The following is a 16,463-nucleotide window of genomic DNA, read 5'->3' on the forward strand; positions in this document are numbered from 1 at the left end:
TGATGGATTAAGGCTGTGAGCCCCAAGTGGGACAGTGACTGTGCAACCTAATTAGCTTGTATCTACCTCAGTGCTTAATATAGTACCTGGCACATAGGATCCACTTAAGAAATATCGTTAAAAAACCAAAAAAAACCCACTCCAAAACATCTTAGGTTCCTTGTTTTTTGTTTTTTTAATGGTATTTGTTAAGGGCTTACTATATGCCAGACACTGGACTAAGCGCTGGGGGAGATACAAGATAATCAGGTTGGACACAGTCTGTGAACCCTAGGTGTGACAGGAATTGTATCCAGCCTGGCTCGAACTCAGCTATCTGTATCAATCAATCAATTGATGGTATTTATTGAGCGCTTATTATGTGGAGAGCAATATATAAACATTTGGAAGAGTACAATATAACAGAGTTGGTGAAAGCATTCCCTGCCCACATTAAGCTTAGAGTCTAGAGGGGGAGATAGACATCAATATGAATGAACAGGTCATTCATAATATATAATTTAAAGCTATGTACATAAGTGCTGTTGGGTTGGGGGTGACTATCAAATGTCCAAAAGTCACAGATTGAACCACATAGATGATGCAGAAAGGAGAGTGAGCTGGGAAAAGAAGGCTTAATCTGAGAAGGCCTCTTGGAGATGTGACCTTAGTAATGACTTTAAAGGTGGAGAGAATGGTGGTGGTCTAGTGGATATGGAGGGGAAGGGAGTTCCAGGCTAGAGGGAGGACGTGGGAGTGGGGTCAGCAGCGAGGCAGTCAGATTTGGCAAGAAAAAAGTCATTGATTACCTTAGAGAGGGCTGTTTCTGTCAAGTGGAGGGTGTGGAAGCCAGATTGGAGGGCATCTAGGAAAGAATTGGAGGAGACAGTGGAGACAGCCAGTACAGACAGCCCTCTCAAGACTTTTGGAAAGAAATGGTAGAAGGGAGATGGGGTGAAAATTGGAGAGAGCTTTGTTGTCAAGGGAGAGTTTTTTTAGGATATAGGATACATAAGCCTGTTTGGTAGCAGTGGGGACAAAGCCGTTAAAAAGTGAACAGTTGAAGATGGCAGTCAGGGAGGGAAGAAGAGAATGGGCAAGTGTTTTAAAAAGGTATGAAGGGGTGGGGTCAGAAGCACAAGTGCAGGGGGGTAGATTTAGAGACGAGGTGAGATTTCATCTTGAGTTCCTGCAGGAATTATAGGGAGAATTGAGGAGGATGGAGGAGGAAGGGGGAATTGGACAGGAGCTGGGAGATTCTAGGGTGATCAAGCCCACGACTCCCTACAGTGGTCAACTTGGGAGTTTCTAGAGATGTGAACCCTGGACTGTATTACTAATTGATAAAGATGATAATACTAATATATTACTAATAAAAAGAATAATAATGATGATGATGGTATTTGTTAACCACTTACAATATGTCAAACACTGTCCTAAGCACTGAGGTAGATACAGGCAAATCAGGTTGAACACAGTCCCTGTCCCATGTGGAGCTGGCAGTCTCAATCCCCATTTTACAGATGAGGTAACTGAGGCAGAGTAAAGTGAAGTGACTTGCCCAGGTCACACAGCAGACAAGTGGCAGAGCCAGAATTAGAACACAGGTCGCTCTCTATCACTGTGCCCCTTCTTACCTTGCCACCCTTCTCTCCTGTACATCCCAGCCTGCACACTCCGTTTCTGTGTTATTAACCTTCTCACTGTGCCTAAATCTTGCCTTTCTCACCTCCGATCCCTGGCCCACGTCTTACCTCTGGCCTGAAATGCCCTCCCTCCACAAATCTGCCCTTCAAAGCCCTACTGAAGTGTACCTCCTCCAACACGCCTTCCCAGACTAAGCCCCTTTTTCCTCAGCTCCCCCTCCCTTCCAGGTAACCTCGACTCGCTTCCTTTAGTCCCCCCCCTTCCCCCACCCCACAGCAATTATATATATACGTATATGTCTATAATTCTGTTTATTCATGTTAATGCTTGTTTAGTTGTTCTGATGTCTGTCTCCCCCCCGAGACTGTAAGCCCATTGTGCATGGGGATTGTCTCTACTGATGTATATTGTACTTTCCAAGTGCATAGTATGGTGCTCTGTACAGTTAGCGCTCAATAAATACGATTGGATGGATGGATGGATTGGATTGGATTGGATTGGATGGATGGATGGTCGATCTAACTTGCAGGCCTTTGCTCTATCCATTAGGCCAACAGTTAAGGCATAAGACTTCTTCCACTGACCTATTTATGCCCTTCTTCTACCACTGGTCGGACCTAGTCCCTGCACCCTGAGATCACCGCTTGGTTTAAAGAAGGTTTCTCAACCAGGATAGTTTAGGTAGGAGTACTCAGTTTAGCAGACTTGTATAGAGCGGTGTAAATCAATTCTAAACCTCATGACAGACTGGGGCAATCATTGGGGCTCTGCTCTTGGCACTGGATGCCAATGGGAATCCAGGTAGACTGGGCATAGCTACCTGTCTGGACACCCCATACTGAGGTGTGCTCATTTGAAACAGGTGGGCCTGAGGAGAAGCCCCCACACCCCATAACTACATCCTGAACCAAGGTTTCTGAGTTCAGTCCCAGCCCCCGGGTGATGGTGACATATCCAGAGGAGCCCCATCCTCCATGTGGGCTAGACGGTGTCCACATGGGGGGTAGTTGACGCCGGACAATTCCGGGCCCTGGCAGAGCCCTTGAAGAGTACGTTCTGCCCACTGCTAAGTGAGCTGGACAGCATAATGAGAGCAGACCACAATGGCCCCTCAGACCCAGCCTTCAGAATTCTCAGTCTAAGCATATTTAAAACTGTGGTGTCTAAAATTTGCTCCATTTTTGTAATATTTCCTGGGCTTCATTAGAAATTTAATTCATTCTCAAGAGCCAATGTTGTGTTTTAGTAATTATTCAATTTCACAATGATTAAGGATGCTGGCTCCTGCTGTCAACTGGGTAAATTCTACGATGGAAAGGACAGTTCAGGTAAACATCAACAATCCCAACAGAAAAAAAAATCCAGCAGAAATTCAGCGGACCCTTTTTTTTTCAGTTCAGTGTCCCATTAGTTCACCATATTGCATTCCCTCTGTCAGAATGATAATTAGTTTAGCCAGTTCTAATGAAATGTATATATATTTTGGCTTGAAAATGAAGGCCTCCTTACTACAAATGTGTGTCGACAAACTCCTAGGAAAGTGTTTCTTTAGCGAGAAAAAATTCAAGGGGTTCTGCTCTTTTTTGGTAGTACAGCAGTTCCTCTCTGGCTTTGAGATGACATAATTGCTGAACTTTGAGAGGGGCAAGTGCATCAAGGCCTGTGGCGCAGCAGATTGATATTTCATTCTTGCAGTAGGTTTCTTTCTCCCCCAGGTCCTCTTTGTAGCTCGAACCCCCAATCACTCTGCGGAAACCTCAAGTTTTAGACATTTTCCAGTCTTCTCTGAGAGTGATCTGACCTTCCTATCACTCCCACTTTGTTCCCGGTTGCTATCCCCTGTGGGGAGTATGTTTAAGGAGTTATGTTCTAACCAGCTGCAGTTTTGATTTCATTGAGAAACAACTCTGAATGTTTTGAGCCTGAGATCATTAATACACTGTTCTGCACCCAATAAGCCCATAATAAATACAGTTGATTAACACAATGGTCCAGTTCCTGCCACTAGAAGCAGGCTAATGTGGCTATTAATCAGTCAATAGTATTTTTTGAGTGCTTACTGCGTGCAGAGCACATGTTCAGTACTTGTTTATATTAATACTTGTTAGTATTTTTGAAAACTGCCGGTGTGAGTCATGACTCTAAAGCAAGTGTGTCCATTGTGATTGCCCCACTCATAAAGCATTTTGGTGCTTGAATACAAGACTCTTGTGACATTTGACCTTTCCTAGCAGGCTGAGATGACAAATAATAATAATAATAATGATGATGGCATTTGTTAAGCGCTTACTACATGCAAAGCACTGTTTTAAGTGCTGGTGGGGGGAATACAAGGTGATCAGGTTGTTCCACGTGGGGCTTACAGTCTTAATCCCCATTTTACAGCTGAGTTAACTGAGGCACAGAGAAGTTAAGTGACTTGTCTAAAGTCACACAGCTGACAAGCGGTGGAGCCGGGACTAGAACCCATGACCTTGGACTCCCAAGCCTGTCTTCTTTCCACTGAACCACACCGCTTCTCAGCATGTCAGTGTCAAATGTCCATCCCATTCTTCTGGATGTTATCCTACCTTGGCTCCACTGACTCCATCCTCTCCTGGTTCTCCTCTTATCACTGTGGCCATTCATTCTCAGTCTCCTTCGTGCGCTCCTCCTCCCACCCCCATCCCTTAACTGTAAGTGTCCCGCAAGGTTCATTTCTTGATCCCCTTCTATTCTCCATCTACAGTCACTCCCTTGGAGAATTCATTAGCTCCCACAGCTTCAACTCCCATCTCTATGTGGAGGACATCCAATTCTACATCATCTCCAGTTCTCTCTCCTTCTCTACAAGCTCGCATCTCCTTCTGTCTTCAAAACATCTCTACTTGGATGTTCTCCCGACATGTCAATCTTAACATGTCCAAAACAGAGCTCCTTATCTTCCCTCCCAAACCCTGTCCTCTCTAGAACTTTCCCGTCACTGTAGACAGCACAACCATCCTTCCCGTCTCACAAGCCCTTAATCTTGGCATCAACCTTGACTCTGCTCTTTCATTCAACCCACGTAACCAGTCCATCACCAAATCCTGATGGGCATCTTCACAACATCATTCAAATCTGCCCTTTCATGTCCATCCAAATCAGCCCCACGTTAGTACAGTCACTCATCCTATCCTGCCTGATTATTGCATCAGCCTTTCTTGTCTTGTGCCATCAAGTCATTTCCGACCCATAGCGACACCAAGGACACATCTGTCCCAGAATGCTCCTCTCTCCATCTGCAATTGTTCTGATAGTGTATCCACAGAGTTTTCATGGTAAAAATATGGAAGTGGTTTACCATTGCTTCCTTCCACGCAGTAAACTAGAGTCTCCACCCTCGACTCTCTCCCATGCTGCTGCTGCCCAGAACAGGTGAGTTTTGACTTGTAGCAGATTGCCTGCCACTCGCTAGCCACTGGCCAAGCTAGGAGTGGAATGGACAGGCTTCTGCTTGACTCTCCCTCCCATAGCCGAGACTGGTAGAGGACTGGAAGCTCTCCAGGTGTGACCCTGAGAGGGGATCAGCCTCCTTTATGACCTCCCAATCTCTTGCCTCTCTCCACTCCAGTCCATACTTCATTCCGCTGCCCAGATTATCTTTCTATAGAAATGTTCCGGGCATGTCACTCACCTCCTCAGGAATCACCAGTGGTTGCCTATCCATCTCCGTATGAAACAAAAACTTCTCACTGTTGGCTTTAAAGCTCTCCATCACCTAGCCCCCTCCTACTTAACCTCCCTTCTCTCCTTCTACTTCCCAGTCTGCACACTCCACTCCTCTCCCTAACCTTGATCTCACCAGTCTCGCTGCCGACCCCTGGCCCACTTCCTGCCTCAGGCCTGGAACGCCCTCCCTCCTCAAATCCACCAGACAATTACTTTCCCTCCCTTACTCTGACCTTACTGAAGGCGCATCTCCTCCAAGAGGCCTTCCCAGACTAAGCCCCACTTTTCCTCATCTCCCACTCCCTTCTGAGTAACCCTGACTTGCTTCCTTTGCACTTCCCCTCTCCTCCACTCCACAGCACTTTTGTACGCATCTGTAATTTTATTTATTTATATTGATGCCTTTTTACTGGCATTGCTGTCTTTCTTCTCCTCTCTCAACTGTGAGCTCCTTGTGGGCAGAGGTTGCCTCTCTTTATTACTGTATTGTACTTTCCCAAGCACTTAGTTCAGTGCTCTACACACAGTAAGTGCTCAATAAATATGATTAAATGAATGAATGAATGAAATTAGGTTCAGTATTTTCCATGTATGAGGGACTCTGCTTTTTACAAGTATGATTTGATTTTCTGGTAAAAGTATATTTGTTCCAGGTGTTGCAGAAATGGTGAAGAGATTGAGTTTGCATAGGGGAACTCCAAATGATACAGTCTATGTATTGAAATCTAGGTGTGAGTGTAAGCAGAATTATACAGTGATCAAAGCCCATCTTCCTTCTTCATGCTCTCCTTCCATTAAGAACTATTTCAACCAGTTCTATAACTTCTGAATCATGAGAATATGAAGGATAACATGTCACTGGATTGTTTTCTATACCAATTTTGCTGCAGGTTCCTGAGCAGTACATGCGACTTAAAAATGTTATGGCATGCCAATATTGAACAGCAACCAATCAGTCCGTAGTATTTATTGAGCACATACTGTGTGCAGAGCACAATTGTAAGTACTTGGGAGCAATAAAATAAAGTACGGAGACAATTTCTCTGCCCTTAGTGAGCTTAAAATCTAGCAGGGGGATGACTGGCACTGAATTAGAAGCAGCAGCATGGCCTAGCAGAAAGAGCATGGGCCTGGGAGTCAGAAGACCTGGGTTCTAATCCTGACTATGCCAACTGCCTGCTGTGTGACCTTGGGAAAGTCATTTAACTTCTCTGGACCTCAGTTACCCCATTCGTAAAATAGGGATTGAATACCTGTTCTTCCTCTTACTTGGGCTGGAAGCCCCTTGTGGGACAGGGACTGAGTCCCCCCGATTGACTTTTATCTGCCTCAGTTCTTAGAACAGTGGTTGCCTCAGAGAAAGCACTTAATCAATCATATTTATTGAGCACTTCTTGTGAGCAGAGCACTGTACTAAGCACTTGGGGGAGTACAATATAAGGAAACAGCGTGGCGTAGTGGATAGAGCACGGGCCTGGGAGTCAGAAGGTCATGGGTTCTAATCCCAGGTCTGCCACTTGTCTGCTGTATGACCTTGGGTAAGTCATTTAACTTCTCTGTGCCTCAGTTACCTCATCTATAAAATGGGGATTAAGACTGTGAGCCCCATGAGGACCGGGACTGTGTCCAACCTGATTTGCTTATATATGCCCCAAGTGCTTAGTAAAGTGCTGGGCATATAGTGAGCACTTAATAAATACTATAGTTATCATTATGAATATAACTGAGTTTGGAGACATATTCCCTGCCCACAACAAGCTTAACAAACACCATAAAAAATTATGAAAAAGAACAGTTCTCCAGTACTACTCAACCATTACTACAAAGCTGCTGGATTAATAAACATTTCTAGATCGCTTTACTACCATAGCAATAATAATAATAATAACAATAATAATGATGGTATTTGCTAAGCGCTTTCTATGTGCCAAGCACAGTTCTAAGCACTGGGATAGATATAGGTAGTCAAGTTGTCCCATGTGGGGCTCACGGAATTAATCCACATTTTACAGATGAGGTAACTGAGGCCCAAAAAAGTGAAGTGACTTGCCCAAGGTCACACAGCAGACAAGTGGCGGAGCAGGGATCAGAACCCATGACCTTCTGATTCCCAGGCCCCTGCTCTATCTACTACACCATGCTTGTTCTTGTACATTTGGATGAGTGGCACTCAGAATGTGTGTCAGTCAATCAATGGTATTTATTTAGCACTTACTATGTGCAGAACACTGTACACTGAACACTCTGAGAGTACAGTACAACAGAATTAGCAAACACATTCCCATTCCCTGCCCATAACGAACTTACAGTCTAGAGAGGGACACAGACATTAATATGAATAAATCAATAATTCAAAATATATAATTTAAAGATAAGTACAGAAGTACTGTGGGGTTGGGGGTGGGGCAAATATCTAATAATCAGAGGTCAAAGATATAAGTGCATAGACAATGCAGTAGGGAAAATGAACCCGGGAAAAGAGGGGGAAGAGATGTGACCTGAGTAATGATTTCAATTTCCTCAGTGAATCACATGACATCCAATCAATAATCACTAGTTCCTACTCATAAACAGCTTTGATGTTGTGCCATGTTCTAATGGGAGCTTCCTCTCTTCTCTAAGCATAAGCCCTATTTTAACAGGTGCATTTCGATGGCTGGAGCCAGAAATACGATTATTGGATCGACGCTGACAGCCATGATATTCATCCGGTGGGTTGGTGTGACGTCACGGGACATCCACTCGAGCTGCCCCATCGTAAGTCAAGTGCTTCGACTACTTTTTTTTTTCCCCCAAAATGGTCCGGAGCTTTGGAGTCTTAATAAGTATGATTGCATTTATTTGGTAAATCATGTATTGTAATTGAAAGCCAAAGGTTCAAAAGAGGAAAAAGGATTTGTCCAGGGTGGAATACCCCTACAAACCAGGAATCTATCTCAGACATTTCCATGTGTAAATTATGGGTTTATTTGTCTTCCCCAAGAGGGAGGAATTGATATTGATAGAGAAGTTACTGATTAGAGAAGCAGCGTGGCTCAGTGGAAGGAGCATGGGCTTGGGAGTTAGAGGTCATGGGTTCTAATCCCTGCTCCTCTGCTTGTCAGCTGTGTGACTTTGGGAAAGTCACTTAACTTCTCTGTGCCTCAGTTACCTCACCTATAAAATGGGGATTAAGACTGTCAGCCCCATGTGGGACAACCTGATCACCTTATAGCCCCCCCAGTGCTTAGAACAGTGCTTTACACATAGTAAGCCCTTAACAAGTACCATCATTGTTATCATTATTATTATTATTGATAATATTAGTCAAAGCAGCCTTTAATTCGTTCATTTTCATTATATAAATGGAGTCAAACAGGTCTAAATAAGCCCATGCACTTGTATTTGTACCCTTTCTTCACCCCGCCTCATCCCCACCGCGCTTCTATACGTATACATAATTTTTTTTAACATTGGTCTCCCCTGCTAGATTTTATGCTGCTTATAAGTAATAATAACTGGGTATTTGTTAAGTACTTATTATGTGCCTTGCATTGTACAAAGTGCTAGGGAAGCAGCGAGGCTTAGTGGAAAGGGCCCGGACTTGGAAGTTTGAGGTCATGGGTTCTAATTCCAGCTTTTCCACTTGTCTGCTGTGTGACCTTGTGCAAGCCACTTCACTTCTCTGTGCCTCAGTTCCCTCATCTGTAAAATAGAGATAAAGACTGTGAGCCCCACGTGGGACAACCTGATTTCCTTGTGTCTACCCCAGCGCTTAGAACAGTGCTTGCCAAATAGTAAGCACTTAACAGATACCATCATCGTCATTATTATTATTATTATTAGTAGAGTAGATGCAAGATAATCAGGTTTCACATGGGACTCATAGGCTAAGTAGGAGGGAGAGCAGGTACTGAATCCCCATTTTGCAGATGAGGGAACTGAAACAGAAATATTTACTGACTTGCCCGAGGTCACACAGCAGGTAATGGCAGAGCCAGGATTAGAAGGATGACACGCAAATTCGTGAAGCGTTCCATATTTTTCTGTTTATTGCCATTGTTCTTGTCTGTCTGTCTCCCCCGATTAGACTGTAAGCCCGTCAAATGGCAGGGACTGTCTCTATCTGTTGCCGACTTGTTCATCCCAAGCGCTTAGTACAGTGCTCTGCACATAGTAAGCGCTCAATAAATACTATTGAATGAATGGATGAATAGAACGTAGTTCTGTTTCCCAGGCCCCTGCTTCTTTCACTGCTTCCCTTTGGGCAGGGAACTTGTCTACCAACTCTGTTATAATATGCTCTCCCAAATCCTTAGTTCAGTGCTCTGCCCATAGTAAGAGCTCAATAAATTGATTGATTGGTTGCTCCTGCTGTGAGAGAAGAAGGATTAACTGAAAACAAAGAAATGTAGGAATCAGTTTCTTAGGACTGGTGCCAGTCCAACTCTGACTCTACCTCCCACTAGTTCAGGACAGAGCCAGTTACTCCTCAGATTTCTGTAACTGTGAACCAAAGTGACAAATTCTTTGTCCTGTCGTGTAGCAAGTTCAGGTCATTCTCTTTCTGTCCGATTTTGTTGATTTCAAGATTTTCCCTGGGTGGAAGGTTATTCACTTATCTAGGATGTTGTTAATCCCCAGAGGAACTGTGCTTTCATTATAAGAAGAATGGAACCACCTGCCTCTTGAAAGTGGCCTTTACCCTCTCAGGATCTAAGCCAGTTTTTACTTTCTGTGAGGAAAAAGCACTCTGGTTTATTGGTTGCTTACAATAGTCAAGATTCAGAAGAGGGAAGAGTAAAGGTGATAAATCATAGCAGCCGACAGGAATGGTGATATCTGTTCTTCAACCATGCCTTGGGTACCATTAAAACAGTTGCTGCCAATATTTCTGAGATCTTCTCTTTGTCGACTGAATGAAATTGTGTGCCAACTTCACACTGAGAAAATGACCCTGGGGAGAATTTAACACAGTCATTTATTGTGGTCTGAGATTTATTTCACCCCTTAATTCCTATAAACTCACACTGCTTTTTTCCTTTGATTATTGAATTTCATTTTCACAACTCCTTTGGCACTTAGGGAGGGGAGGGAGTTTGTGGTTCCCTTTAAAAAAGAGGAGGTAAACTGAGGCCTAGCGAGGTTGGGTCATCTTCATGAGGGAACACAGCACATTGGTAGAAGAGTGAGGACTTCTGGCCTAGTTTATATTTTTTTAGTGCAACCCCAGGCTTCCTCATTCTGTAACTCCAGGAGCGTGCGCTGTGGGGAGGTGGGCCTAGACCAGTTTGAAACTGGCCCATCTGGCTCTTACTGGTGCAGTTCACTCACTGACTGTGAGCTCGTCTCTAGGCTGTAAGCTCCTTGTGGGCAGGGAATGTGTCTGTTTATACTGGACTCTTCCAAGTGCTTAGTGCAGTGCTTTGCACACAGTAAAGGCTCGATAAATGCAAATTAATTAATTAATTGATTAATGAAACACTTGAGCAGAGCAAAACAAAGTGACATGACCCCTTCTCACAAGGACCTTTATAATTACAATGTTGGTATTTGTTAAGCGCTTACTATGTGCTGAGCACTGTTCTAAGCGCTGGGGTAGACATAGGGGAATCAGGTTGTCCCACGTGGGGCTCACAGTCTTAATCCCCATTTTACAGATGAGGGAACTGAGGCACAGAGAAGTTAAGTGACTTGCCCACAGTCACACAGCCAACAAGTGGCAGAGCTGGGATTCGAACTCATGTGCCCTGACTCCAAAGCCCGTGCTCTTTCCACTGAGCCACGCTGCTTCTCTAATGTTAGTAGCAATAATAAAGGCAGGGAATATTTATACCAACTCTGTTGTATTGTACTCTTTCAAGTGCTTAGTACAGTGCTCTGCACACAGTAAGTGCTCAAGTACCATTGATTGATTTATTGATTAATAATTATAGTTTATGTTAAGCTTATTGTGTGTCAAGATATGTGTTTAGGGCCAAGGTAGATGCAGTGCAATCACATCATATCCAATCTGTGTCCCACAAGGCTCACAGTCTAGCGAGGACAACAGGTATTGAATCCCCAGTTTAGAGGAGGAAATTGAGGCAGAGAGAAGTTAAGTGACATAACCGTGGACCCCTGGCCCACGTCCTCCCACTGTCCTGGAATGCCCTCCCTCCTCACCTCCGCCAAACTAACTCTCTTCCCCTCTTCAAAGCCCTACTGAGAGCTCACCTCCTCCAAGAGGCCTTCCCAGACTGAGCTTCCCCTTTTCCCTCTGCTCCCTCTACTGCCTCTCTGCCTCGCCCTTCACCTCCCCTCAGCTAAGCCCCCTTTCCCCCCTTTCCCTCTGCTCCTCCCCCCTCCCTTCCTCTCCCCTCAGCACTGTGCTCATTTGCTCATTTGCATATATTTTTATTACCCTATTTATTTTGTAAATGAGTATATCCCCTTGATTCTCTTCATTGCTGTTGTCTTTGTCTGTCTCCCCCGATTAGATTGTAAGCCCATCAGTGGGCAGGGATTGTCTCTGTCTGTTGCCGAATTGTACATTCCAAGCTCTTAGGACAGTGCTCAGCACATAGTAAGTGCTCAATAAATACTATTGAATGAATGAATGAATAACCAACGACACAACAGGTGAGTGGCACAGGCGGCATTAGAACCCAGGTCCTCTGACTCCCAGACCCAAGCTCTTTCCAGTAGGCCCACTATTCATTTGTAGAACTGACTCCTCATAAACAAAACCCTGTACGACCGACTGAAATTTCTAACTAGGAGGCAGAAGACTGGTGTATTGGATGCTGTGGTTTCAGTATAAAATTTGAATTTTTTTTTACAATTTCATGAAGAGCGGTCGTGGTTTAGGGGATGGACCGACTGAAATTTTTAGCTAGGAGACAGAAGATTCTGATGTATTGGTTGCTGTGGTTTTAATATAAAATTTGAACCTTTTTTTTTTTTTTTTTTTTTTACCAATTTCATTATGAGCTGTGGTGGTTCAGGGGACACTTGAGCAAAGTCACTGAGTGCAGAGACTTGATCTTCCAGTTCTAACTGCTGGCACAAAGTCATGGCAAGTTGAAAACCAATTGCCCATGGCACCCCATGATGGAAATTGAGGGGAAATAGTGATACTCTTGCCCCTTTGCCCCCTCCTACCTCCCCTTGCTACTCTCCTACTACAACCCAGCCCATGCATTTTGCTCCTCACTACCTTCTCACTATACTTCATTCACTCAATCGTATTTATTGAGCGCTTATTACTACTACTACTACTAATATTCATTCAATAATATTTATTGAGCGCTTACTATGTGCAGAGCACTGTACTAAGCGCTTGGGATGAACAAGTCGGCAACAGATAGAAACAGTCCCTGCCGTTTGACGGGCTTACAGTCTAATCGGGGGAGACGGACAGACAAGAACAATGGCAATAAACAGCGTCAAGGGGAAGAACATCTCGTAAAAACAATGGCAACTAAATAGAATCAAGGTGATGTACAATTCATTAACAAAATAAATAGGGTAACGAAAATATATACAGTTGAGCGGACGAGTACAGTGCTGTGGGGATGGGAAGGGAGAGGTGGAGGAGCAGAGGGAAAAGGGAAAAATGAGGCTTTAGCTGCGGAGAGGTAAAGGGGGGATGGCAGAGGGAGTAGAGAGGGAAGAGGAGCTCAGTCTGGGAACGCCTCTCGGAGGAGGTGATTTTTAAGTAGGGTTTTGAAGAGGGAAAGAGAATCAGTTTGGCGGAGGTGAGGAGGGAGGGCGTTCCAGGACCGCGGGAGGATGTGACCCAGGGGTCGACGGCGGGACAGGCGAGACCGAGGGACGGTGAGGAGGTGGGCGGCAGAGGAGCGGAGCGTGCGGGGTGGGCGGTGGAAAGAGAGAAGGGAGGAGAGGTAGGAAGGGGCGAGGTGATGGAGACCCTCGAAGCCTAGAGTGAGGAGTTTTTGTTTGGAGCGGAGGTCGATAGGCAACCACTGGAGTTGTTTAAGAAGGGGAGTGACATGCCCAGATCGTTTCTGCAGGAAGATGAGCCGGGCAGCGGAGTGAAGAATAGACCGGAGCGGGGCGAGAGAGGAGGAAGGGAGGTCAGAGAGAAGGCTAGCCGGCATATAACGAGAGCCCGTAATAGTAAGGTAGCCGTTTAATTATTATTACTAATAATAATGTTGGTATTTGTTAATCACTTACTATGTGCCAAGCACTCTTCTAAGAGCCGGGGGAGATACAAGGTCATCAGGTTGTCCCACGTGAGCCTCACTGACTTACTCCCCCATTTTACACGAGGGAACTGAGGCACAGAGAAGTTAAGTGACTTGTCCAAAGTCACACAGCTGACAAGCGGCGGAGCCAGGATTAGAACCCACGGTCCCTGACTCCCAAGCCCGGGCTCTTGTCACTAAGCCATGTTGCTTCTACTATGTGCAGAGCATTGTAATATGTGCTTGTAACCTACAATTGGGCAACAGATAGAGACAGTCCCTGCCCAAAAAAGGGCTTAGGGTCTAAACGATCTCATCTCTCTCACTGCCGACCTGTTGTCCGCATCCTGCCTCTGTCCTGAAATGCCCTCCCTCCTCGGATCTGACGGACAATTACTCTCACCCCTTTTAAAGTCTTATCCAAAGCACATCTCCTCCAGGAGGCCTTCCTTGACTAAGCCCTTCTCTGCTCTTCTCCCATTCCCTTTGCCCTGACTTTCTTCCTTTATTCACCCCTGCTTCCAGCCCTACAGCACTTATGTCCATATCTGTAATTTATGTATATTAATGTCCGTCTCCTCCTCTATACTGTAAGCTCGTTGTGGACAGGGAATGACTCTGTTTATTGTTATAGTCTCCCAGGTGCTTAATACAGTGCCCTGCACCTAGTAGCTACTCAATAATATGATTGAAAGAAAGAATACCCTGAAGACCCAATTCCTAAGTATTTTCCTTTGTCACAGCTATGTCCACTGCACCCTAGGAGAGCTAACAGTTTTTGAAAGAACTAGCCTGCTGTGTTTCAACACCTCTTAACCTGTGTCTTCTCAAGATTTTTTGCCAGGACATTATCAATTTGCAATGCCATGTCTATGCCAAAGTATAAGGCTTGACGGGCACATTGGTTATCAGCATTCTACCAAGAAGATTTCACTGCAACCGCGGGCACCGTAGAGTATTATTAATTCCTGTTCATTTCACTTGAATGTGTTTAGCTCCTGGAGTGCATTAAAATATTTCCATATTTGATGTGATCGGAGGAATACTCAAATTCTTCCTAACGATAGAAGTATTACTGCAAAGGAAATTATTTTTTTTCTTCAATTTCATTCCTTCTCCTCCTACTTCTACCCCACATGCACTCCTTTTGTAAATAGCAACTACTCTCTCAATCCTTAAAAAAAGTTCTGTTTGGTTTCTGGTGCACGGAACTGATGATGACAGTCCTCCTTCCATGTGCCAAGCACTGTGGTAAGCAATGGGATGTATACAGTGCGGTCAGATCGGGCACAGTCCCTGTCCCACATGGAGCTCAGAGTCCGAGGGAGGAAGTGCGAGTATTTAATCCCCATTTCACAGATGGGGAAACAGAGAAGTTAAGCAACTGGTCCGAGACCATACAGCAGGCAAGCTGTGGAGCTGTCACTAGAACTCAGATCCTGACTCCCAACCCTGTGCTCCTCCCACTCAGCGACACTGCCTAATTCTGAAAATACGCTTCCCCCCTGGGGACCTGGGGACTTAAGGGGTGCTAATGGAATCTGACTCTTTATTGTTTATGAGGAGATCTGTTAGTAACTTTTGAAGGATTTCAGAGTAGGAAAGAAGAGTAATCTTAGTTTGAGAGCTCTGGGCTAGTTTTGCGGTGAAATCGTGTTGAGGTGTGTGCTGGGAAACTTTCTGGTGACAGTTGAGCTCCAGATGTGCTGACTCTCCCTTCGTTCTACCTGATTCCACTCCTAGCCTACATGTACATCCAAGTGTGCACTTTGTACTTGCCTTTGTACCCCTTAAGCACTTAGTCACTTTCCGCACACCTTACTCTACAGCAATTATTAATCAATCAGTCATATTTATTAAGTGCTTAATGTATGCAGAGCCTGTACTAAACTCTTGGGAGAGTACAATATTCCAATATAACAGAGTCGGTAGACACATTCCCTGTCCACAGTAATAATAATAATAATAGCAGTATTTGTTAAGCCCTTAATATGTGCCAGGTACTGTTCTCAGTGCTGGGGTAGATACAGATTTATTGGGTTGGCTGCAGTCCCTGTCCCGCATAGGGCTCACAGTCTCAATCTCCATTTTACAGATGAGATAAGTTAGGCACAGGTAAGTAAAGTGACTTGCCCAAGGTCACAGAGCAGACAAGTGGCACAATGAGCTTTGTATGTATCTTTGTATTCATCTTCATTCCTGGCTACTTCCCCTACCCGTAATTTATTTGAATGTCTCTCTCCCCTGCTATTTTGCAAGCTCCTAGAGAGCAGGGATCATGTCTATATTGTAATAATAGCAATAATAATAATTACTGTGGGATTTGTTACGTACTTACTATATGCCAAGCACTGTTCCAAGTCCAGGGAAAAATACAAGATAATCAGTCATTCGAGTGTATACAGTACCTTCAAGTTGGTAAACATGATCCCTGTCCTCAAGGAGCTTATGGTCTGGTGGAGGAGCTTTTATTTTGGCAGCCAAACTCTTGGGCCTCCTTGTCACTGTCTATTTACAAATGAGGATCAGAGGCACAGCATAGTTAAATGACTTGCCCAATCATTGGTATGTATCAAAAGCTTACTTTGTGCTGAGCACTTGGGATACACCAAAGAATTGGGAGATACGATCCCTTGCTCTCCCAAGGCACTCTCACTTTATCACATTTTTGCCCTAATAGCAGCCTTGTGAGGGAAGTAGATTGGCAGAGATCATTCTCGTTTTGCAGTTGAAGAAACAAGTTCAGGGAGTTCAAGTGACTTGGCCAAGTTCGCACAGCAGGCAAGTCGCAGAACACAGACTCAAACCCAGGTCCTCAGGCTCATAGGCCAGCACTATTCTGCTACCCTTGACTTGCCTTCCTTATCTCTGAGGAAGAATAGCTACTTGAGTTGCTTATTGTTAAGATGATGGCAATTGTTAAGCACTTACTATGTGTCAAGCACTGTTCTAAGCTCTAGCTAGGGTAGATAAATA

At 44.6% G+C, this 16,463-nt stretch overlaps 1 protein-coding gene and 1 non-coding gene across 2 annotated transcripts in view; one reads left to right on the forward strand and one right to left on the reverse strand.

The window, feature by feature from the left end:
* Positions 1 to 16,463, forward strand: part of L3MBTL4 (L3MBTL histone methyl-lysine binding protein 4) — a 437,216-nt gene that overhangs the window by 171,181 nt on the left and 249,572 nt on the right. The window contains exon 13 of the mRNA XM_029064475.2: positions 7,959 to 8,073. Within this exon, the coding sequence (XP_028920308.1) occupies positions 7,959 to 8,073 (115 nt within the window). The remainder of the gene's footprint in view (positions 1 to 7,958; positions 8,074 to 16,463) is intronic.
* LOC114812554 lies at positions 5,033 to 5,170 on the reverse strand. Its single transcript, XR_003760205.1, has one exon. It is a non-coding gene; the product is annotated as a small nucleolar RNA SNORA7 (small nucleolar RNA).

The sequence above is a fragment of the Ornithorhynchus anatinus genome, chromosome 5, assembly GCF_004115215.2.
Source record: "Ornithorhynchus anatinus isolate Pmale09 chromosome 5, mOrnAna1.pri.v4, whole genome shotgun sequence".
Lineage (NCBI taxonomy): Eukaryota > Metazoa > Chordata > Mammalia > Monotremata > Ornithorhynchidae > Ornithorhynchus > Ornithorhynchus anatinus.